The 24,893-nt window shown below is 36.2% G+C and overlaps 1 protein-coding gene across 6 annotated transcripts in view; it reads left to right on the top strand.

The window, feature by feature from the left end:
* The first annotated feature begins 2,504 nt into the window (after positions 1 to 2,504).
* The window catches only part of EPHA7 (EPH receptor A7), a 161,409-nt gene continuing 139,020 nt past the window's right edge, over positions 2,505 to 24,893 (top strand). For 5 of the 6 annotated variants that reach the window (XM_072965632.1, XM_006200277.4, XM_006200276.3 and 2 more), the window contains exons 1-3: positions 2,515 to 2,829; positions 7,214 to 7,278; positions 11,102 to 11,771. In XM_072965632.1, the coding sequence (XP_072821733.1) occupies positions 2,733 to 2,829; positions 7,214 to 7,278; positions 11,102 to 11,771 (832 nt within the window). In that variant the 5' untranslated portion in view covers positions 2,515 to 2,732. Of the gene's footprint in view, positions 2,830 to 7,213; positions 7,279 to 11,101; positions 11,772 to 24,893 lie in introns of all 6 variants that reach the window. The other variant, XM_006200278.4, reaches the window with a different exon arrangement.

The following is a 24,893-nucleotide window of genomic DNA, read 5'->3' as shown; positions in this document are numbered from 1 at the left end:
AATTATTAAAATTATTTTAAAATATGAAAGTTTTGTGAACTGATTCTTTTTTTATTTCAATGGCTTCAAGTACAAAGATATTTCTATGCTTTGTCTTTAGTCAAATGCAGTCTAGTGCCAATTTATATATTATATTTATATATTAAAATATGTACTGTATAATGTGGTATAAGGAACATTCTCAACTAAGTCATTCACTTTTATTTAAATTGCATGACTCCTTCATCAATATACCTAGATATAAAAGAAAGAAGAGAAGGTTGGTAAGCCTAAAAATGAGTATCATTGTGCAACTCTGCTGGAAGAACTGTCAGCAGTCTGGCACATGTGCATTTAATGTGAAGCCTCTTGTCTCTAAAAATAAAAGCGAAGCTGAACATGCCCCTGCGTCTGACAGAGAGAGGGGACACAATAAGGGGGCCTCCTATACCACCTACACTCATCAGAGTGAAGGATGTTACTTCTTTGGTTTCCTGGTTTAATGGAAAGGTATTTGTATTCACATCACTGAGTATTAGTCATTCAATAGATGAAAGGAATATTTTAAACTTTAAAGGCTACCTTGGTGTCATTCTAAGAAGTGGGGACGAGACCCTGGGGAAAGTGCCGAAATCCTGGAGAATTATTTTAACTATTAGAAGTGGTTTAATATCTGTGAGTTTGCGAGAGTAATAGTTTTATTGCCCATGTGTGGGGATTTATGTTTTTAGTTCTAATGTTATACCTTACAATTTTTACCCTTAGAGTATCTGTATGTGTAAAAACTGCTTGATCCCTGTAACAAGTGCATTCTACATTTTTTTTGTCTCTTTTCAAGGTTAATCTATTAAACAATTTACATTTTCTATGCATCCTTTAAAGGGCACTTAAGATGCTTTTAGATGTAATTTCTAAAATATTTAATAGGTGTAATGGCTAGGAACAAGTAACATTTAAGAAATAAACTACAGATCCAAACAGAGGTTAGAAGAGAAGGAGATCTCATTTGTCTCCTCTTTGTAATTGTACCAGGCAAGTAAAAACTACATGAGACAATTTTCCATAAAATAAAAATTTAAAATCTGGGCATCTGTCATCTCTGAAAAGTCTTTGCTATGAATATCAGAAACAACTCAATTTACTTTACATTTCCAGATAGAAAGGATAAGAAAAGTTTGGAGTCTTAGGCGAGGTCAAACTTTTTGCCTCTCATAAATAAAGGCAAATCATGAACGAGATCATTTTTTTAAGGGAATAAATATATGGCAGGAAGAAAATGAACCCTGTCTCAAATACGTGGTCAAGTTACTCAGCGTGACCTTTGAATTTGATGATTTGGCAATTAAGGTTTTAAAGTTCTTCCTTTTATTGTATTACCCACATCTTGAATTGCAAAGTGTTTTAAACTGTCTAACGGTAAAGGGATTCCTCTAGGCAGTTACAAGAATAGTTAGACGAATTCAACTGGAGAAGTTGGTTACACTTGTTATTCTTAGTTTGCCTTTGAAAGATAATTATTGAATAATTATTGAAAAATAGTTAATATTTGCGAAAGAGGTCTTGCTTTTAACTTAGTTTTAATTAATTCGATGCATGGTAGCATTCTTTAAAATTAAATGTCATTTATGCGGCGAAATAGGAAACGATCAAAGTGGGGCAATCCCAGGAAAATCTCAGAAAATGATAAACATGTAAGAAAAATGATACAGAATCGTCAAAAGTTACTCTCTTTATGTCCCACTACATCCAACCATTGTGAAATGATAGGGCGGGGGTGAAGGGGCACCTAAAACAAAAGACTTCCTTTCTCCACTCCCTTTTCCTCTGTTTCTTTTGCCAGAGCTTGTTGCAAACTCTTAGAACCATTGTTTTAAAATAATACATTTGGTTACTTTTATTCTTCCAGGGATTGTACTGGGTGGTGCCTAGAGCTAACTGCCTTTGGAGTAACAGAAAAAGAGACGCAGTAACCCTTCAAGAAAGGAAAAGAACAAAGTTACCCGACCCGCAGAGGTTGTAACAACAACAAAAAAAAGTAAAAGGCACTTTACTTAAAGGCACAGCTCATTTCCCTGTCCCGGCTCGGTGCTTGGTAGCTGAGAGACGGTTTGCATCGCTTCTGGTTTCTAAAAGACCGCGAGGAGTACCGCTATATACACGACTTTAAATTGGGAGCGTTATTTCGGATTGATTCTGCTCCACGAAAGGTGCAGTTGCTAAAAGCAAAGCGCCCACAGAGCACGCACCTCGGCCGCTATCCACGTCCCCCTTCATCCAGCGCGAGCCTGGAGCTCAGAACCTGGAGGGAATCCTGGACCAGCAACCTGACTCCGCTAGCCGCCGATTGGCCCCCGCCCCGAACCCCGCCCCCGCGGCCGGGGCGGCCATTTCGCCGGGACCCGCCCCTAGGCCCTGGGAATCGCCGCCTGGCAGGCCGGCTGCGCCTGCCACTCAGCCCGAGTGGCGGAGGCTCTCGGCTCGGAGCCCCGCCCCCTCCCCCCTAATTGATATTATTGGAGTGTGGAGCAAGCGGCCGGTCTGCAGTCGGAGACTTGCAGGCAGCAAACACGGTGCGAGCGAAAGGAGGGGAAATTTTTTTTAAAAGCTAAACGTGGAGCTGCCAGCCGGAGATCGAGAAAGGGAATCGATGCGTGGAGCGCAATAAAAAAATTAAAAAAGAAACATTTCGGAGCAAACAGCATTTAAAAAGCTACGACTCAACTGAAACATAAGAGAAAACCTGCTCATGCACCATGGTTTTTCAAACTCGGCACCCTTCATGGATTATTTTATGCTACATCTGGCTGCTCCGCTTTGCACACACCGGGGAGGCGCAGGCTGCAAAGGAAGGTAAGGTGATGGGAAAGCAAAGTTTGTTCTGACTTATTTATTTTGCTGTCTACCTGCAAGAGCTGTCTTGTCCGCGGGGCTGCCGGCCGCGCCTCCGGCGCCAGGCGACCCTCCCCCGCCGGCTCCCCGCCCCCTCGCCGTTCGGGCTGGTCCTGGAGGGCAGGCGGCTAGCGGGGCTGCTCCTGGCCGCCTGCAGCCCCGCGCCCGGGGCAGTTCGCCCGACGGGAGCGGAATTTCTGGCGCAGGCAGTCCAGAGGGCGTAAGCATCAACGGAGGGCGGGGGACGGGGGACGGGGGTGTGGGAACTGTCGGCAAGCTTATTCTCCGGGACCCCGGGCGGGTCAGATCTCTTCCTCTAGCCCTCTCCTCTTCCTCCTCTCGCCGTCTCCTCTTCCTCCTCTCGCCGTTCTTCTCCCTTAGGGTAAGCTGGGGCTGGAGTTGGTCGCAGACTGGGGAGTGCAGCCTCTAGTGTCCCGGCCAGACCGCCGGCGAGCGGCTGGAGTCTGGAGCCCTCCCAGAGGGGCCGTGACTTGTGTGAGCTCCGAACGCTCGGGTTACTAATGAAGTGCTCACTGCGTCGGAGGAGCAGGCGCGGGCCTGCGGTTGGCGCTCAGCCGCCGGCGCGGAACAATAACGCCGCGGAGGTGAAGGAGCGAGCGGATCGCGCCTCGCGGGCCACAGACATCTCCATTCAGCGCGCGCCGCGCGGGTCCCGGCGACCGAGGGGACAGCGGCAGCCCAGCGGGCTTGGCCGGGTCGGGGAGGCAGGGGGCGGGCTGGGGCCGTGCAACTGATAAAGAGATGCCGCCCGGGCGACTACAAGTCCCCAAACCTCAGCCCCATAGCCCCGCACTTGAGGAATCCGAGTGGTCGAACCTCGCGAAAGACTTGGACCCTGAGGGCTAGTTCTGGAAGACGAGAGCATGATTCATTTGGGCAGCTAGATACGCCTGTATAAGGCTCCCCCCACCCCTTTGAACCGTTGACATAAGGTAAAATACCTTTCGGTGCCTGTAGTTGGAGCTGGGGAAAAATAAATCCTGTCAATGGAAACGTCTTGCTTCTGAGCAGTCACAATCTACCCGCCCTCCTCCGTATTTTCCAGGCTGTAAGTCTAAGGTCGACTTTCCGATATTCAAAAGCAGGGTACTAAAAATTACTTGTTCCTGAAGTGTGGAGGATGGAGGAACGCCTTAATCAGATTTAGGTTATGGTGGTGATTGGGAGTGGATACGTATCGGTACTCGCTTCATCTATCGCTGAAACTTAGTGATTTAGTGCTGCTTTTAAAAAATCTTCATGCGCGCATCTTCGGTCACTCTTCACCCCCCATCCCCCGCCAACCAAACGCCATGTCCTACCCCTTGATCCAGCCTGACCTTCTGACCCCAGTTTCCGCATGCAACCTGTGTTGATGTTGAACCCTCTTGGAGAAAACCTTCACTTTCAGCTGTCGGTTTTACATCTGCAGATGAATTCACGTCCGCTAGAAACACACAGCCACATACAGCAAAACTCGTATCTCTACTTGCATGACATTAGCGATTAGGGACATTGAATCCTGAAACCTTGTAGTTATTCCTCCGGAATAGTGGGACCGAAGGAAAAGTTTGCACCGCGGGGGCGAAACCCCGCGCGTAAGCTCTCGCAGACCGCGGTTGGAGTTTGAGCTATAAATAACTGCATCACTAGGGGGAGAGGTTCCTGCAGTCAGAATTGCTTGCTCGCCCGCTTTTCTCTTCTGGGTGCGAGATACGTGGAGAGGATTCTGATTCTAGGAGGCTGAATTCTTTACATGCAGAAGTGAGCTGTTTAAAAGGTGGACGGGGGTGGCGAATGCGCCCCTCTTTTCGGTGGCGAGGGTCCTAGCGCAGCGCTGCGGTCAAGGGCTGCCATTCTGGGAGTAGGCGAGCCCCGAGGCGACGCCGCGGCACCCAGGGGCGAGCGCTGAGAAGCGCCTAGAGCAGGTGCCTGGCGGATGTGGGTGGTTAGAGGAAGAGGAGGGACCCCCCTTCCTCTACTTTTCCCGCACACGTTCTCTCGGGGAGGTCAGTTCCCGCTACTGGGAGCGCACGTAGAAGTCAGTCTGACGCTTGGAGGCGAAGTGCATCCGCTGTTTTTCCTCTCCGTTAATGCCGCCGCCACCGCCGCCGTTTCCTCCCAGGAGATGCTTCCCGAAAGCCTCTCTCCTCCCCGCTCCTTCTGGAGCCAGGGCGCCACCGGCTCCCTGGAGTCCCCAGGTCTGGCGAAGGCGTAATGGATGCTCGGCGCGACTGGCGCGCCTGTCTGGCAGCCCCCGCCCCGCCCCGCCGACTGCCCCGCCCCGGCCCACGCCGCCTGCGCGCCCGCGGGCTGCTGCCCGCGGAGCCCCGGGCTGGACGCTGTGCGCCCCGCATCTCACTCCACAGCCTCGCTCTCCCCGCCCCGCGGAGTCCCCGAGCCTTGGCCCGATCGCCACAGGGCTTGCCTCCGCGGGCGCGAAGGGAGGCTGGCACTTGGTGCTCTGAGCGGGAAGGCAAAAGCGCACCCTTGAGGGCCGGTCCACTGTGCGGAGGGCGGGAGACTCGCTGATACTTTAGAGCTGGTCAGACGCTCAGCGGCCAGTTTGCCTTTTGTTTTTATTTGTTCGTTTGTTTCTCCTCTTAACTTGTTTGCCCTCAACGCCCCTCCGGGGTCTTTGGCTCCCACCCCAGGCTGTGCCGAGGGGTGACAGAACGGCAGTAAGTCATCACAATACTTATTTCACCCTCAAAAACGACCCAAGTAGGTCTCCTGGGTTTAAGATTCACTTGCCTCTTGTCAGTACAGAAGACAAAAAATTAATAATAATAGTAATAATAATAATAGTAATAATAATAATAATAATAATAATAATGATAATAATAATACTCAACAGGAAAATACCGGGAACCCAAGTTGTCCACGTTGAGGATAAGACAAGTAAACTTTAAAAATTACTTCATATAAATTCAGTATTTTTATTGATGTACCATTCGCAAAACATTTATGTTCCTAGTTCGAAATACAACTTAGTATTTTTAAAGTTTTTTAAAATTATTATTATTGTTTGAAAAGGTGGCAAGTGTTTGTGACCAAGGTTTGCGCTGTCATGGTCTCCCTGTCTTAAGTATAAAACATTTTGGAAAAGAAGTGTTTCTATATCTCTTCTCAGTTATAGGGAGTAACTTTGACTAGCGAGGAGTTGAACACGTTAATCATCTCTTCCTTTGTTTTCTTAGCGTAACAAATTTCCATCACGTGTAGAAAACACATTTCTTTTTCCTCTACTGGTCATGGAAAAGTTTAAGCATGTATTTCATTTAAGTCCAAATTTTAACATTTTGTTGAGGTTGCTAGTAAACATATTTACCTCCTTGAAAATGTATTCACTATTATTTCTGGACAAATTGATATATTAGTTAAAAATGCTATAGAGTCAGAGAAATATTTTTAAAGAGTAAAAACTCATGTAACTCTGAAACTAGTCTGAGCAAAGAGTGACTGCTTTAGGAGGGTAATTGTCCTAAAAAAACAATAAAATATATCAAATTGGAAGTATCGTATATATTAATGTATGACATTTGAATGTGTTATCTTATATTAAAACCATCAGGAGCATTTATTACATTTATATAAATGTTATGTTAATTGAATTATGCTTTATGGTAGCATAGAAGTGGAATACAACTTGACTTAAAAGTCAAGTCAAAGTTTAAATATATCATTTTGAAAATTAGCTAATGCTTTGAAGTATTTGCAAATGTAGAAAACAGAAATATTGAAAACAGATGTTTGACAAACCCAGAAATATATCTTGTAAATAAAAAGCAGTTTATATTTCTCATAATAACATTGTTTAATATACTTTTTAACTGTATTCATTTTGGCTTAAGAGAAGATACTTTAAAACAATAAACTCCAGTTCTCAAAAGGTGCTAGGAAATATTTTTGGCAGAATATTACACATTAGTGACTGGATAAAAAGTAATATGGAATTACACTTTTTATGTTTGTTATTATATTTGACAAAGTTTGGGCTCTCAAACTCAGTGGTTTACAAAATTCTTTATAATATATACTTACTATAGAATCAGTACTACATCACATATCAAATTTTTACCCTTGCTTTCCTGCTCCTTTTGAGTTTTTAAATGTATTGAATATTTGAATTTAAAAATTAAATATAATATTGGTATTTTAATATCATTTTTCCCTAAGAAAGTGGAATATATTTGTATCAGGTGGGTATATGTTTCATCATTCCTTAAGTGTTCATATATTTTAAATCAAAATGATAATTTAAAAATTAGATCCACTTTAAAGACTTTTACCAATGAGTTTACATTTTTCATCTAACATTTAGAAATATAACTTTCTTTTTCAGTACTACTGCTGGATTCTAAAGCACAACAAACAGAGTTGGAATGGATTTCCTCTCCACCCAATGGGGTAAGTGCTTCTCCCTATAAAATATCACCCTTTACTTTTTAAACTAAGAAATAAAGCCTTTCTCCTCTCCCCCAGCGGAATTATTCACACTTTTCATATTTAAACTGTTTCGATTTTAAATATCTTGTTCAACATTTTGTTGTGTTTATAATGAGACATTTGAGTTCTATGCATAGAGAAGGTATACATAGAAGTTTGGAAAATGGATTAAAAATGTCTCTTCAACCACGATCATTTGAGTTCTTATTGTGAGTGGGATCATACCTCAGGTTCCAGACTATAAATGTTAACTAATTGTAGGGAACATTCCTTTCACAAACTCGCTTAAACCTCTTTATACTTGCTTTATACTCCTTTAGTATTATCACCAGGTAGGCTGCGTGTATTTCTTTAAAACAGTATGTAATCTGTTTTCTCTTTTGAAAAAGAGTTTTAGCGTCATTCAAAATATACTTGAAAAGATAACTAAAAATGTAATAAGCTCAGTATTTTAACAATAAATTTGGTATAGAATATGATTTGGATTCTCCAAAATTTATACTTTGTGCTATCTGTTGTTACCAATCAGAAGTGATGGAAGAACATGAATATATTACAGTAAAAATCTGTTACAATAAATGAGTGAAAGCTGTCTAATAAAAATCTATGAAAATATAAGTAGATCCTAAAAAAATTCTGAACATTATGTTTCATATGTCAGGAAAGATATATTACTTAAATTTAGTTCAGGGTCAATGTCTTCAGGTTTCTTATTTTGATGGTGAGAGAGGGCACATACTTCATCCCTTACTAAGGAAGAAGGCTCCTAGAAAGGAGAATATTCTCCATTTTTACTTAAGTTAATATTCGGTACAGTAAAATCAGGAATCAGAGCATGAAGAATGAGTAGATATCAAAAGTGTAATGAACTCTACAAAGAGAAAAATGAAAGCCTGAAAGGGATTTTTGAGTTTAAGAACATGATAAAATCAATATGTCATAAGCTGGAAGTTAGTTTAAGCATGCAAAATGTTTTGGGATTAGCAGATACAAAGTACTGTATTTAAAATAGATAAACAACAAGTTCCTACCATATAGCACAGGGAACTGTACTCCATGTCCTATAATAACATAATGGAAAAGAGTATGTAACTCTATGTATAACTGAATCACTTTGCTATATACCAGAAACTAACACAATACTGTAAATCAGCTATACTTCAATAAAAAAAATGAAAAAAATGAAATAAAGACCTAAAAAAAAGAATGCAAAATGTGAACAATGCAAATCTGTTTTAAAGTACTTAGATTTTTCATTAAATTAATATTTGAGCGGTGCTTAAGATTGTATTGCAGTTATCTGTATGGGTCAGACAAAGCTATGAAAAAATGGCAAATATTTTACAGATTAAATATAAAAAGTGCACTGAGTTTGAAGTATGAATGTCATACTTTTCTTGAAAGTAGAGTAGTTTCCATGACTAAAATAATATACATTCACAATGAAAAATGAAACAACTTTCTTGCCAATGACAGATGTGTCCCATTTTCTACCATCCATCAATTAAAACCAATAGAGATAGAGGATGGTTTTTATCTCTAAAGAGAAGTAAACTGATATATGATTGTAATATTTCATCCATGCAATCCACAAAATGGTAACTTATGACTGTCTATGTTATTTTGGACTCAAATGGACATTTTATCAGTCCAAAGTGTCTTGAGTTAACTGTTAACTCTACATATCTATAGGAATCAACAGATAATATTCGAAAATGATGATTGACAATATTTTTCATATATGAAATGGATTGGCTTACATATGGTTAAATATCTAACTGGAAATAAAATGTTACTAAGATGTGTCTAAAAATAATTTTAGACTGTAAAAGCATGCTAGCCAAATTAAGACTTCTTTCCCAATGGTGTCATTTGTAGAAATTATTGCAGTCTCTTGGAAAGTGAGATAATAAAACAAAAGCTGCATTAAGTGCATTTATTTCATTTCACTATTTGTTATTTGTACAATAGTTATCTTGAAAATTTTCCCTCAGGGTAAATTTTTAAGTAAAAATTAAAATTAACTGAGTTTTATTGGTCTTACAATTGATTTTTTAATACATAGAACAAAATAATATAATTGTTTTTAGAACTAGAAAAAAATTCCAGAGATATATTCCAGTATAATAGTTAGCCTTGATTTCTTCTAACTAGAGAATTGTTAAAAAGAACACATTTATTTACCTTTGGAGCTCTTCATTTTTTGGTAGATGCTATTACTAGTTTTACTTCTTTTAATAATCTCAGCCTAAATGGGAAACAAAGTCTTCTCATCCAAATGGAGGAATTTGGTTAGATTTGTCTAAGTGTCATTCAAGCAGATTATAAGCAGCTAACTGAAACAGGAAATTATGCACACCATTATCTAGTCACAAACTAAAGTTTTGTTGAGTAAAAGCTGAACATGGTAATGGGTTCTTTGCTACATTTGAGGACCTTTGATGATATGCATAATAAAACTGTAGCAAATATATATCATTGTAAGAAATTTCCAAATTACAGTATATTGCTAAGTTGTCGGTCTTGTTCCTTTTCTAAGAACCATTTTTAAAAGTGAATGTTAATATTTTACAGAGCATTTAAGTAAGTTGATTTTCTGATGAAGCTTTACAAATAAAATTCATTGCCACCTACTTACTAGTTTATTTTCTCATCTGCTTGTCTTGAAACGCTAGTTTAAATCTTGCATGCTATATAATTTGGGGTTCAAACACCAATATATTTTTGTATTTGGCATTTCACAATGGGGAAATGAACACAAGTAGGTGACAATTTCACTACTAAGGTATCATAAATATACAGCTGGAAATTTTGTGATAATGGTAACAAAGGACATAAACCACTGTTATGTTAGGCTTTTAGGTGAAATGAATTTATTAGCTAATGAGCAATATCAGTAATATTATACAAAATTTAATAATCTTTAAATTGTTGCAAATTTGGCTAAGCTTCTTATTTTACTTTTTTGTGAAAATATATGAGTTTTCTGTAGTATACATTGTATCAGCATATGAAGGACATTTTTAAACATCTGATACTTTTCATGTCAGAAAGCTTATTACTGAAATATGATCCAATATGCTGATTTGCCACATACATTTGGTTTTTGAAAGCAATTTATATATAAAGAGGAATCACACTTTTGTAACTACTTATTTATCGTCATGTGGCATTATGGGCAATATTATATATAACCCTGCAATAAATAGCTCTGTAAAATGTTATTCCCTTACATCTCATTTTGAAAAGATTGTGAAAGATGTCACATTAGGAATATCAGCATGCTGTGGAATGCTTTTCCCTACCATAGTAGTCTTGGCATTTTCTTCCCTGTGTTTTTAGGTACTCTCTAAGTTTAACATCAACACTTAGAATGTCAACAGAGTTATCAAAAATTCTGCCATGTATCGTATGTATATGCATTAAATGATAATTGAAGTAATTGTGTTGTGTGTTTAGGCTATGAAAATTATAATCTCAGTGGAGACATAGGCATAAGCAATGTAAAAAGAAACACAAATACACCAGCAAACAGATATTAAACACAATGAAATATTTATTGTGTTCACAAACAAAACAAGCAGTCTAAATGATGTTCCGCCACCAGGATGAAGCTGAACTGAGACTCTCTTCTAAAGGTTACAGCGGTTGTCGGAGTAGGACTTCACCGAACTCTTTTAAAAAGAGATGGACATTTGTACTGTTCTCAAGATTTCTCATGCACTTGCAAAACCAGAATGTTATTTTTTGTTGAATGACTGATGACCTTTTCTCAATTTTACAGTGGGAAGAAATTAGTGGTTTGGATGAGAACTATACCCCGATTCGAACATACCAGGTGTGCCAGGTCATGGAGCCCAACCAAAACAACTGGCTGCGGACTAACTGGATTTCGAAAGGCAATGCACAAAGGATTTTTGTAGAATTGAAATTCACCCTGAGGGATTGTAACAGCCTTCCTGGAGTCCTGGGAACTTGCAAGGAAACCTTTAATTTGTACTATTATGAAACAGACTACGACACGGGCAGGAATATAAGAGAAAATCTCTATGTTAAAATAGACACCATTGCTGCAGATGAAAGTTTTACCCAAGGTGACCTTGGTGAAAGAAAGATGAAGCTTAACACTGAGGTGAGAGAGATTGGACCTTTGTCCAAAAAGGGATTCTATCTTGCCTTTCAGGATGTAGGGGCTTGCATAGCTTTGGTATCTGTCAAAGTGTACTACAAGAAGTGCTGGTCCATTATTGAGAACTTAGCTATCTTTCCAGATACAGTGACTGGTTCAGAATTTTCCTCTTTAGTCGAGGTTCGAGGGACATGTGTCAGCAGTGCAGAGGAAGAGGCGGAAAACTCCCCCAGGATGCACTGCAGCGCGGAAGGAGAATGGTTAGTGCCCATTGGAAAGTGTATCTGCAAAGCAGGCTACCAGCAAAAAGGGGACACCTGTGAACGTAAGTAATATGTGCTATTAAACTTCCACTTTGCACTTTTTTTTTGTTTCAGTATCAGAGATTTTAAGGAATAATGATTATTTGAACAAGTGAGTGCTCTGTCCCAGCAGCCCGAGTCGGTAGATCGTAAGCAAAGTCACTATTGAACTTACCAATGATTCCCCACAGTGATAGCTGCACTAAGGCTGCAGTAGATATTCCAATAAATATTGACAATAATGATATTTGTTACTAAAATTTAACTTGCCCTGCGGTTGACACAGGAGACAACAGTTGCTCATTGGGCTATGAGATCTTAGGAGTCTGGGCAGAATGAGGGGACATTCATCAGGATTTAATGATGTGTGATTCCTCCTGTTTTGAAACCCATAGTGTCTGGCCTTTGAGTAGCAGAAAAAAGGAGGTTAGAGGGGCTGCTAGCAAGAGCTCTACTAATAGGAAAGGCAGATGCAAACAGATTTACAAACTTTTAGAATTTTTTTTTATAAATACTTAAACATTGATATAAAAATCATCAAACTGTGCTTGCTAAATCTCTGAGGTTGCTTCTGCCAAAGCCATATTTCTTTCCTGGACTGAATAATAAAATGAGTGTTTTTCTGATAAGTCATATTATAAGTGAACAATGTTTTTGTGGAATTGGGCCAAAGTAAAGTTTCAATTATCATAATACATCAGCTAGACGTTTTCTATTTGTTTTGAAACAATAATAGCATATGAATTAGGGAACCTTTTCCTTTGTCTTGTAAAACTAAATTTTCTCTTACATAACATTATGTGGTCATAATAATTGGCCAGCATTTTTCTATTTAAAACTATGTCACAGGGGCCTTCAAAATTAATAGATATTTTTATTTGTGGATATCCTGAAAAATATCTTATAATAAGATTACATTACTTATGTCTCTTACTTATAATATGTTCCCCAAAATAACTTTTATATGTTCTTTGTACCCCTAAGCCAGCTGCATAATTTTAATGTTTGTAAATCCTAGTTAATTTAGAGGGGACTCTAGCTAACAATAATTACTGTAAATGTTTTTGCTAATTTACTGTGTGTAGATACTCTTCCATGTGCTTTACACATGCTAGTTCATTTAATGAGAGAGGTAAATTATCATCTCTATTTCACAGGGAAAAAAGGGCATTGTCAAGAGTAAATTATTGCTTGCAGTTACTTTAAGTAAGTCATATTTGTCCTAGCTTAGTTTCAAACTCAGGGCATTATGATTCCAGAGCCCAGGCTTTTAGCAACAATCAGATTGTCCTGGTTTCCATCAGAAAGTAAGGAAAATCCTAGCAAATATTGTTTCATTGCTGAACTTAAATGCCTTGCCTCTACTAGTTTGTTATATAAATCACAATACTTATCCATTAAATTCTCATTTGAATAGAACATTTGAAGCAATAATAATTTAAAAAATGTTTCGGTCAGTGTTGTCTGATAAGGTAGCCAGTAGCCACATGTGACTCTCAGGTTCTGAAAAGTGGCTATTTTAAATTGAGATGTGCTATAAGTATACATTACATGCTGGATTTCAAAAGCTTAATACAAGAAAAAAAGAATGCAAGAAATACCATTAGTAGTTTTTTATGTGGCTTATATATTGAAAGAATGATACTTTAGCAAATATTGTTTGAATAAAATACAATGTTAAAATTAATTTCAACTATTTCTTTTTCCTCTTTTTTAATGTGCTACTAGAAGTTTAGAAGTTACATATGTGGCTTACATTATATTTTTACTGTACAAACTCTTTAGATGGAGTTACTGAGCAAATATATTTTTCTGTCCTGGTTGAAGAGTTAAATACTTCACGTGGTTGGTCGCTAGCATATAAAATGCCTACGACCCAGCACTCAGTTATCATCCCTACCATAGCTGACATTGTGATGTGAACTCTGAGCAAAATAAATAGAGAAGATATAGGTTCCGGTCCCATTGACCAGCCTAGCAGCCTTCCTTGACACTCCCTGAAGTAGTCAAATCTGTCTGCCCACTGCCCTCTTTCCCCTTCCCTCACTAGTGGTATTTCTTACTGAGTAGAACATCCTGCAGGTTCCACATGTGTGGAAATCAAAAACTGATGGAGATTAATCATTACTAATAGGCAGAATGCTATTCCACTGGGTAAGTATAAAAATATTCTTAGTGAACTAATCAATTCGTTGAAAAGCAGTGTTCTTATTGACTGGGAATTAACAACAGGTACTTGACAATGATGGTGGATTCAGCAATACCTATTATAAGAACACTTTAACAACACACTATTACACTTAGGCTGTAAAAGCAGCGGGTTTTAGTAGTATGCAGATTTTGATTGATGTGAAGGTGAAATTTAAAATGTTTGCACAGTTAAAAATGGGACATAAAAGAAGACATATAAAAGTGAACAACAAAATTTGCCTGAAAAGTAACTAGGAAATAACATTAAAGGTCTTGCTCTTTTAAGGTGTAATATGTTTTAAAGCAAATGATAGTCTTTTTTGTTTCATTTTGTGTAATTTAACTCAAATGATTTCTACATTACTTGTTAAGAAAAACAGGAACTGTTTGAGTTCTATACTTCTAAGTATAGAATTTAGTAAAAAAAAAAAAAGAAGCAGTCTTTAACTGCGTTAAAGAGATATATTTACCATGAAGAAAGACTCCAATTTCTTCCAAATGAGCAAAATCATCTCATTAAATGTGGTATTATTAAGATTATTCACATTCATTTATTTTGGTTTCAAGAATTGAAACCACATTTGAGTACCAAAACTATTGTCACTTGCAAACTACACCAAGATACTTAAAAATAGAGTAAAATTACTTCACTGTCATCTACATTAATTCTGCATTGGAATAGACGGAATTAAGTATTAGTGGTGAGAGTTCATTAAATATATGTGATTAAAGGAGTCATGATGCGTCCTTATGGTTCAGCTGAAAGAGGATGTGCATTGGAAGTCAGGTAAATTAGAAACATACCTTTCCTAATTTTTAAACTTAGTGATGTTGACAGAGGAATTAAATCTCTTATTCTTAACTGTGGCACTATGTTCATTTGCAAAAACACTTCCCTCATTGGCATAATTCCAGCACATTGCTGTGAGAGTACTTGCCTCTGGAATCAGTCCAGGCCTGCCTTTATAGTATTTCTCCTGTTTCCTTTCAGTGATCCTGTTAAGAGTTTGAAAACAAATTCCAGTCCCATATTGAGGAAAATTAAAGTGTTTGGGAGAGGATGCTAGTGAGTCTCTAGCCAAAAGAGGGTGGTTAGCCACTTAAAGTCAAATTTATCTGGGCAGTGTCTAGGATGGCAACCCATTGTGATGTTTGTTAAAGTATAATTTGAAATATGAACAAGTATGAAAACTGACCATAGTCTTGATCAGTTGTAAGAGCTTTTTATTTTCTTCGTGATTTTAGAAAACATAACTCAATTTTGAAAACCAAATGTTTCTCAAGTCTACTAATATATGGAGAACTTCTGTCCAATTCTTTAGTGTAGTGCTTTTATGAAAACATCTTCTTACAGATAATTAAAAATATGATTCCAGATAGCATGCTTCGATTGTCAAAAAGTCCTTTGAAAACATTTAGCATATCAGTTACATCATAACTTCCATGCATACTAGCCAATATGTTTAGATAAAAAGTATAGTCATTTAAAAAAATTCAGAGAAATTATATTTTACATCTAAAATATTTTTATAAGATTAATAAAATTGTATTGTGAAATGTAATTTGTAATTTTGGGAACTTTTGTACAGTTGGATTCCATTTGAAAATAGAGTAGTATTTGTCAAAGTATGGAGCGTGGTATTACAACTTGGGTTTGTATAAGTAATCGTAGTTTACTCTGAAAAATCATGTTCATTTTCTCATTTAATCCTTACCACACTACTAAGAGGTACTAAGTATTATTTTTTTTCTCTCTTTCAACTTACGAAGAAACTGAACCTCAGGGTTAATAATAAGTAACAAAATTGGATGAGAATACAGGATCCTGTTTATCAATCCAAGTCTTTTTTATCCCCACTGCACCACACTGTTTTGTTGTCCTGGACTTCAACCGATGGATTTTAGTTACTGAAGAACTGATGAAACTTTATTCTAAGTGGGGTGACCATTTGCCTAGTTTGCCTGGATAACTGTTTTACTTACTACTGTTTCTTTTTTTGTTTTTAAAAGTGTTCTGATTTGGTTGATAAAATATATGTTCAACCTAATGGTAAAAAAATCCAAGGATATAATTCTGTATACATGCACATACATCAGAGCATAAGGATGTGTGTGAGCTTCTTGCATTATCTATATTGCTTAATTTTGCTTTTCTGAATTAAAACAAAGATTTAGAAATTTCTTTCTTGATGATTTCATATAAAAGGGAATTCAAATAATCATAGATTTCTAGTTTTTATTATAAGGAATTTCCCTAGTAGTTGCTTCTTAGTATTTTCTATTGTCAAGTTAAAAGACCTATCGTTATATTAATACTACATAATTTATGGACCTTTAAATGTATAAAATTCAGTAACTTAAAACATTCAGTTTAACAGCATTCGTAATATTGAAGTCTGTGTTGATTAGATTTTTGAAAACCTTGTGTTTTTTTCACAAAAGTGTAGCATGTAATTTGTACCATCACTTCTCACGATAAATGAGTCTTGATAATATGTGACATTTGTAATCAAATATACACAGAAATGTAAGATACACTACAGGGTTAATAGCTCAGATGCTGGAGTCACAGAGTTTTAAAATTCTGGCTCCACAACACAGCAGGTGCATAAACTAGGACAGTCTCACTAAGCTTTACTTTCCTTAGGTATTAAATGGGGCTAATAAAAATAGGACCTCCCTCATAGGGTCCTTGTCTGAAGTGAATGAAATAATGCATGCAGAAAGCCTAAGAATTGTATCTGGGCCATAGCACATAATCAATGAATGCTTGCTATTATTTTGGTATTAATAATGCAACAAGGATTTGGCTAAGTAAAGAAATCTCATGGCAATGAGTGAATGAACATAGATCTCAAAGGTCATAAAGAGTTAAATGGCCTTTAAGTCAGTAATCTCATCTCTGGTAATTTATTGAGAAAGACATTTCAATGAAAGAAAAGAACTTTTTGTATAACCTTTGTCCTCACCCAGCGATATATATAATTTGAAATACTGAAAATAACCTAAATGTCTAAAATTAAGTCCATCATCTAGTCCTTAAAATATCAACAATGTGACACAGAAATTTCAAATTGTCCTATTAATAATTTTGAATGAAAAAATAAAGAATAAAATTTTGTATACACTGATATTTAAAATCATGCAAAATATGCATAGGGAAAAGCATAGATTGGAGCATAGTGGATGATCTTTTGTTCTATGTGTTTTTAAAATATGTTGAGCCTTAACTTTTTTTTGTAAACAATATAATTATAAGTTCATGTAACCTGGTAATCATACAAGACAACTTGAATTGTATCTCCAAAATATGGGTTTTTAGATTAAGTTAGTGTCTGTATAAACTACAGGGCTCAGGCAAAAGAGCAGTAGTAAATGGCAAGGTATTGTTTGAATGACTTAAAAGGGGGAGATTTAAAGCATTCGACAAAAACAGGTTATAGATTTTGTTTGTTTTTAATATTAATAGATGGCAAGAGCTGTTTTAAGTGTTTCACATATATTAATTCATTTAGTCCTATAGAGAGGGGTTAGTAACTCATTTAATCTCTTTGGTAGGCACTTTTATTACCCAGTTTGAAGGAGAAAAACACACTGAAGCTTTACATTTTGTCTATTAAATTATGTTTATAGAAGTGACATGTATGCATATTTTTACGGAAGAAAACCAAAGCACAGCGACGGGTGGGCTGCGTGCCCACAAGCACACCACGCAGAGCGTGCCTCCGCCGACTGCCGTGTGAGCAAGGCGGTCTGGCTCAGAATCGCTGCCTCTCACCAAAACAGCGCGCCACATCTTTATAGAGACGAGCGTTTATCTATCCAAGGTCTTTTACAAAAAATTAAGTTTCTTTCTGAATATCTTGAAAGGTGATGCAAATCTGAGCACTTTCTTTCGTTCGTAATAATTTCAAAATACTGTTATCTCTGTCTTTCCCGGCATCCTGGATATCTCGTCTACTTTGCCTTTCTCATTCCGGTAACGGGAGTTCTTTTTTCATGGGGCAGTCAGAATTCACTTTGTGAAACATAAGGTAGACAGTATTACTGTATTATTCAGAAAGCTTCAGGTTCCTAATTACCAATAAAAATCTCCTGTTTCTTAGGCTGGTTTTTAAATCCCTCCAACTTGACCCTGTAATTCTTCCCTAACTTTCAATCATATGATTTATCATCCTTGTGACCCCTGTTCCCTCTGCCTGGTGGTACTGGTCTCTCGTTCTCCCGGAAGCACACCCGTAGATGTTTTTATGACGCCCTGTCACTTAACACTTGGTCCCAAATAAACAGAAAAACTAACCATCATGACCTCTCATCGTTACTTATTGTGTCTTAATCTCACACATCCCCAAATTCTTCAGTGACCGCTCTTCCAAATTCTGAAGGTCGCTGCAGGCTGTGCCATTCTCCTGATCCTTACCTTGCCTTGCGTTTTTCTACCCTCAGTGCCACCTACCCTATCTCAGGCTGTTGAAATTTTGCCTTTTCTTACAATTTCAAATTAAACAACACTTATACTTTGTTAGGTGATCCCTCTTTGTAGATTCTTATAAACACTTTGCTCTTTCCCTATGGGAACCGTCATATGCGATCTGATTTTTATTATTATTTGTAATTTCCTTTTACAGCTTCCAAAGCTTCTTAACAGCCAAAACTTACTTATAGCATTCCACCTACCTGCCATCGTACCTAGCACAGTTCCTTGCACCACCTAAGTCTTCCAATAAATGTTTATCAACTTAAAGACTTTGAGAAATTTGATCATACACTCCTCACTCCCAAGGTAAATATTTTCTCATTTCAAGTTCGTATCACTGCTTAATTTCTTGGTGTGTAAGACTGGTCTCTATGATTAGTCTTAAACTTTGTGAGTATGAGAACCCTGTATTATATTTCATTTTCCTCATAACACATAGCTAGGCGATAAGCTATGAATTAGCAAACCTGCACAGGAGTCCTCTCCAGGTACGAGGAGTTAATAATATAACCATATTTATTCATTATCATATTCCCATCTTCTGTTTGTCATTGTCTTTGTGTGTCTTTCTTTTTAACTTCTTCAGCTCCCTCTTTTAATGGAATGAAAGCCATTTCACTCTCTTTACTAATATAATATTTATATCTTGAGAAAGAGAAAGTTGCAAGAGTCTGGTAACACTTTGTGAAATAAGATCTTGAAGTTTAAATATCTTTATCTTATATGAGAATGTGACTTTTATTATAAGATTATATTGTTTTTCTTCCAAATAGTGTATTGTAAATATCATCTTGATTTGCAGAACAAACAAAAATAATAGAAAGGAAAAAACCTGAGAAATCAGTCCCTAAGCTAATATTACACTCTATTCTATAAATTGGAAACTTGAATTGGAAATTTGGATTTCCAATAATGGATTAGAAATAATTGGAAATATGAATTACTTAAACTCAGGAACACATCGAAATGTATTTCTGCTATTTGAGTTATAACTACATTATACTTTTTATAATCTTCTTTATTATTCACTTTCAGAAGCTCATAATATTTGTTTTTTAAAGACATTTTTGAATAGGTAACATGCATAGATCTGAAATAAGTGCCGTTCCTATATGCTCTAGTCCCATAAAACCTTTTCCCAGGGGCACCTACTGTTAATCAGTGTCTTCTGTCCTTTACAGAGATATTTGCTCATAATTCCTTTAAAAATATGGAGAAGCATCATTGTGATACTTAAATTAGAATCATATCACAATATCCTTCTGGAATATCATAGACTTTGTTTAAAATTCTACTGCTTTTTACTCATCTTCAATCATCTTTGTGTTCCCACCGTGCATTGTATATGATAGGTATTCAAAAAATAAAGAAGGACAGAAAGGAGGAAGATCTGATTAAAGTGAGGAAAAATAACGAAAGAAGGAAGGAAATATGAAATTAATCTGTCTGATTTAACTTCCTTTGATTTATAAACTCAGCATATAACTTCAGAACATTTCCAGTTATAACATTGGCAAGTATATGGTCACTCTTTTATATTTCTAGTGGAGTTTTAAATTTGCATCAGTTTCTAGCAGTGTTATAATATAAATCAATGATACCCTTAAATACTGCATTTAATTTGATTTCTTATCTACTTTGAACCATTTCCTCTAAGATAGTCATTAATCTACAAAAGATTTTATTTGTGATGATATTGTGTACAGTATAGTTATTTTGTGCAAATAATATTGTTATTTTAATGGGAGAAATTTAACCTAGCTATATATTTGATTTTTTTTTCTATGTGCATAAAAATCTGATGCAGGAATCAGAGAGGAAATTTTCAGAAAACCCTTTTATTTAAATTTTTCTCATATAAGCTTATTTAAGTTGTCTCATCCTCTGCAAAATATCTCACAAATTTATTTTTGTGAAAGCATGTCTTCATTAGGATATTCACATAGTGTTAATATGTGTTAATTCCTGTGGTATTAATACGTGGGAAGTAGAAGGTCACTGCACATATATTTGAGGTTTTTAAAAACCTTGTCACAAAAACAATTTGAATTTAGGTTTAGGTCAAATTAATGAGTTTAAAGATTTTGTTTGTTTGTTTTCTACCTATAATATCAACTTTGTTAAAAGTTATAAAATCTGTGTGTGCACAGCAAGTATTAATCCCTAAAATTAGCATTTCACAGGAACCCAGAAAAATATATACATCAGTTAAAATAAATGTGCATTATTTTTCTCAAATTTTGTGGTATTTTTGAAGAAGTAAAGAAGGTTTATTATTTAGTTTACTTTGTTTAGACTGGGGTCATTGAATGACATAGAAAGTAGGGGAAAATACATTCTGGAGCTTAATAATTTGAAACATTTTTAAGGGTTACATTTTCTGTATTGAGTTTGAATTTTTTTAATTTGGCTTATTCATTTAAATTATTTACTGTTGACGATTATGTTATCTCTTGCTTCTAATGTCTTAGAAAATCAGGAGGCTTTGAAAGGACACATACTGTGGTTTATTGTTTCATGTGTCACTCAATTAACACATAGTTTAGCCCCTCATCTATGGTGGTGTCAGCCTCAGACCTGCACTGAAACCATTAACGTTGAACTACAGCCTTTTAGAGAAAACCTAAATCTGAGGAAGTAAGAACTGTGAAGCTGTTATGAATAAAATAAAATACTGATCAGAAAATTATCAACTACATGTCTTGTATTTATCTTTTATTAAAGTTAGTCAACAGTCTGTTATGTTAATATTACCTAATGTAATTTTTAAGATCATTCTTTCTCAAAGAATGATTAAGGGTGAGAGTGGGTCAGTGTAGAATATACCTAACGAATCACTAGATATAATAAAGATATATATATAATAAAAATTAAAAGATATAATAAAAATCACTAGATAAATAAATAATAATCATTAATTAATACAATCATAATACAAATTTATTCTGAGAAAAACAAATTGAATATTAGTAAGTTCACTATACTAATCTGTGTATTCCAGTGGTTTGTATGTTCTATGTTCATTTTAATAGTAATTTACTATCATCAGCTAAAGTAGTTCCCATGTAGACAGTGACACTTAAGGGCATTAACCTACCTAATGACATTAATTAATGACATTAATTTAAACTAGGAGATGGGCTAAATAAATAAGCTTAATTGATTTTTAAAGTGTTTCTTTACATCCTTTACCTTTAACAGGCAAAATAACGTGCACTACACACTGTTTCTATTTTAGTAGATGTTTTCCTGTAGTTTTCCTTGAAAAGAAATGTAAGATATGCATCTTAACCACTCAGATATATAAATTCATTATAACACAAATGTTCTGTGGACAGTCTTGTACTCCTTGAAGGTATAATCTCTTCCAAGATAATTAGAATCTTAAATTCTTTGTGAGTGTGTGCGTGCATGTGTGTTTGGTGCAGGGGGAATTAAGCTTACTTATTTATTTAGTTATTTTTTTAATGGAGGTACTGGGGATTGAACCCAGGACTTCATGCATGCTAAGCCTGTACTCTGACCACCGAGCTATACCCTGATTCCCAGAATCATAAATTCTTGAAGGTTGAGTGCAACTTAAAGATTTGTTAAAGATAAGTTAGAGGGTTTTTTTTTTTTTGCTTTTTATAATAAATGGGACAAATAAAGACCTCATTTATAGTTCTAACAATATATTTATAACATATTACAAAGTAAAACCAGAGCTTACTGTTACCAGTTTTCTTTCCACTTAAACATAACACATATGCAATACATATACATATACAAATACACACATATGGATGTACACCTATATACACATACTTATATATGTACACATACAGACACACTGCCCACCTCTTCCCCCACCAAGAAGAAAACACACAAGTGAACATAATGAAGCAAAAAAAAAAATTTTATTTTTCTCCTTGACCCATTTTTAGATTTCTGAATTCTATTCACTAATCTCTTAATTTATAAGTGCTGAATACTTAAGATTTTTTCTCTGTGGAAATCTCAGTTGACAATTAACAAAGAGACTGAAAGCTCAGATAGGATATTCTTAGATTATTGTATTTTCTAAAAAAAGAAAAACCAAAACAAAATATAGCTACTTCAGTATTATCTTTAAATTTTGCTCCACAAAGCAAAAAATTTATAAACAGATTTTTGCTTCCTTATTTTCAAATAGATTGTTTATGTTTTCTCTACTATAAGTGAAAGTAAATTTCACTTTTATTTTTAACTTACTTTCAATTTTTGTATTGTTTCACAAGATCCCAAGAAGGTGAATTTCTGTAATTAGTGTTTTTCAGATATTGTGACTATTGTAGGTATTTTAAAATGAGAACAGTGAACACTTCTTACATTATCAGAAGCCTAGGATTTAGTAGGGAGCAGAAACTGCTGTTTAACCTTGTGGTTTCTGTCTGGATCTCCTCCGAGAAACCTCCAGACTTTCACCCCTCTGTCTTTCACAAGGGCAGAGGGACAGTCAGGCTTCTGCAAAATCTGTTTCTCAAGCTGACCTCTAAAATTAACACTTGCTAAGCTTAGACATTCGGGTTGTGAGCTGGAGCTGGGAAAACATGCGGCTCCAGGTTTATTATATTGAGGCAGTATTTTAGTTTGCAAGGAAATTCTGACAGGCACTTAAGTTTGCTATTTCGGCCGTGCTTCTTGCTGTGCCTAATGTTTATTCGACACAAGTGTTATGTACTTGAGCACTGTGTTTTTCAAGACTGAACATAATGATTTGATCATTTTACCCCTTTGTCAAGTTTTCCAATAAGAAGACACCGCTGCTCACTTCAAATTCAAATAGCTCTCTCACTGATTTTCAGGATTTTTCACCAGGCCATCACCGTGTGTAGTTATCCCTCTTTCCAATCTACTTCTCTCATCCTTCATGTGAGAAAGTGAATGTTCTTTCCCATTCCTCCTTCCTCTGATTTCTTATTTTTCACCCCCTGCCTCATTTCCTATAGTATCCTAGACTTTGGTCATAGCTTTTCATTGACCTTTCAGAAAATACTACACTATTCCCAAACTTAAAACTTTTCAAACACACTTTCCTATCTATTAAGTGGACTAAAATAGTGAAAGTACATCTTCCTTCCCTCCTGTCTTTATTGATGGAATATCATAGAGCTGGCAACATTTTGCCCTTTTACCGTCCTTACATGGCACTGATTCTCTATATTATAATTCAGAGTTACATATATTAATAGTCAATTAATGAAAAGATTGAACCTTGTTAAATAACTAATGCTCATTTTCAGTGCAAGGTTTTGGTCAAATGATGGTATATCTTACTCTTTTGATCTGTAATCCATCCTTTCATGTTGCTGGTAGAATTCTTAATTAAGTGTAACAGGAAATAGAGCTTTTATCTCTTCCATCATTGATAATGTTCATTATTTGCAAAAAATAAAAAATTAAGCTTTTAATATTGAACTGAGAAGAGAGTTTCACAATAGGTAAAATGTTAAATTAAAAATTAAAACCACAAATCATAATATATGGCAACACTCTTGTAATTTGAATTCTAACTTGTTTTGTTGAGCTAAGAAAATAAACCACACGTTGATCAATGTTGAGGATTATAGTCCCTTTTGTAACGTTTAGACTGTGGAGTATGTAATTCTAGAATTACCACTGTCAGTACCAAAAAGGAACTCAATCAAGATGTGTATATGAATGCCTAAAAGTTCTCAACCCTTATTTTTTTTTTCGAAAAGCTGTAACCATTTCTGTTATGATCTGTTTGAATCTGAGAAAGAGAGATGGAGACTTAACAACAGAGGAGTCTGTAGTGATAATTTGAACAGTTTTTTTCCATCAGGAAGGCAGATTAAAGGTGAGTATAAAAGAAGAGCAAGGTTACCATACTGAAATAACTTCTGATCTTTAGTTTTTTAAGGATTTTCTATTGCAGACACAACAAACTACGTGTTAGGTCTGTGGAAGACAGAATAAATATTCAGGAGCCTGTGAATACAGCTCATTTAAGCTCATATGACACAAGCTAAGACAGGGTTGATTTGCTGAAAAGCAAAACACTAATGTATACCAGAGTTCACATTAAGCACATCTTTTATTGCAGCCACTTTTAAAAAGCCATTTCCTAACAGATGACATGAAAAAACCCCAACAAACAAAACCAAAAAGCCAATTCTGCTTTTGCATATAGGCTAATTTATATTGGAAATAATACACGCTTTATTCCTAGAAGCCTAAAGGGCATGGTTATTTGTTATTCATTAATGCTAACAGATAACTGACTGTCACTTGCTGTCAGAGTAGAGTCTGATAGAATGCCGACATTGATTGATGAACATGATCCTGAGAATCTGCATAGGCAGACTGCTAGGTCAGTTCAACACGTAAAACCCAGATCAGGTGTGAGGAATCTTGTTGGTATTTTTATTTATTTATTTTTTTTAAAAAAGCATTGCATAGTGTCCAGAAGTCATTTGATTTTGAAGATTAATTT

The sequence above is a fragment of the Vicugna pacos genome, chromosome 8, assembly GCF_048564905.1.
Source record: "Vicugna pacos chromosome 8, VicPac4, whole genome shotgun sequence".
Classification (NCBI taxonomy): Eukaryota; Metazoa; Chordata; class Mammalia; order Artiodactyla; family Camelidae; genus Vicugna; species Vicugna pacos.
The sequence above is the reverse complement of the archived record's forward strand: the minus strand, read 5'-3'. Positions and strand labels throughout refer to the sequence as shown.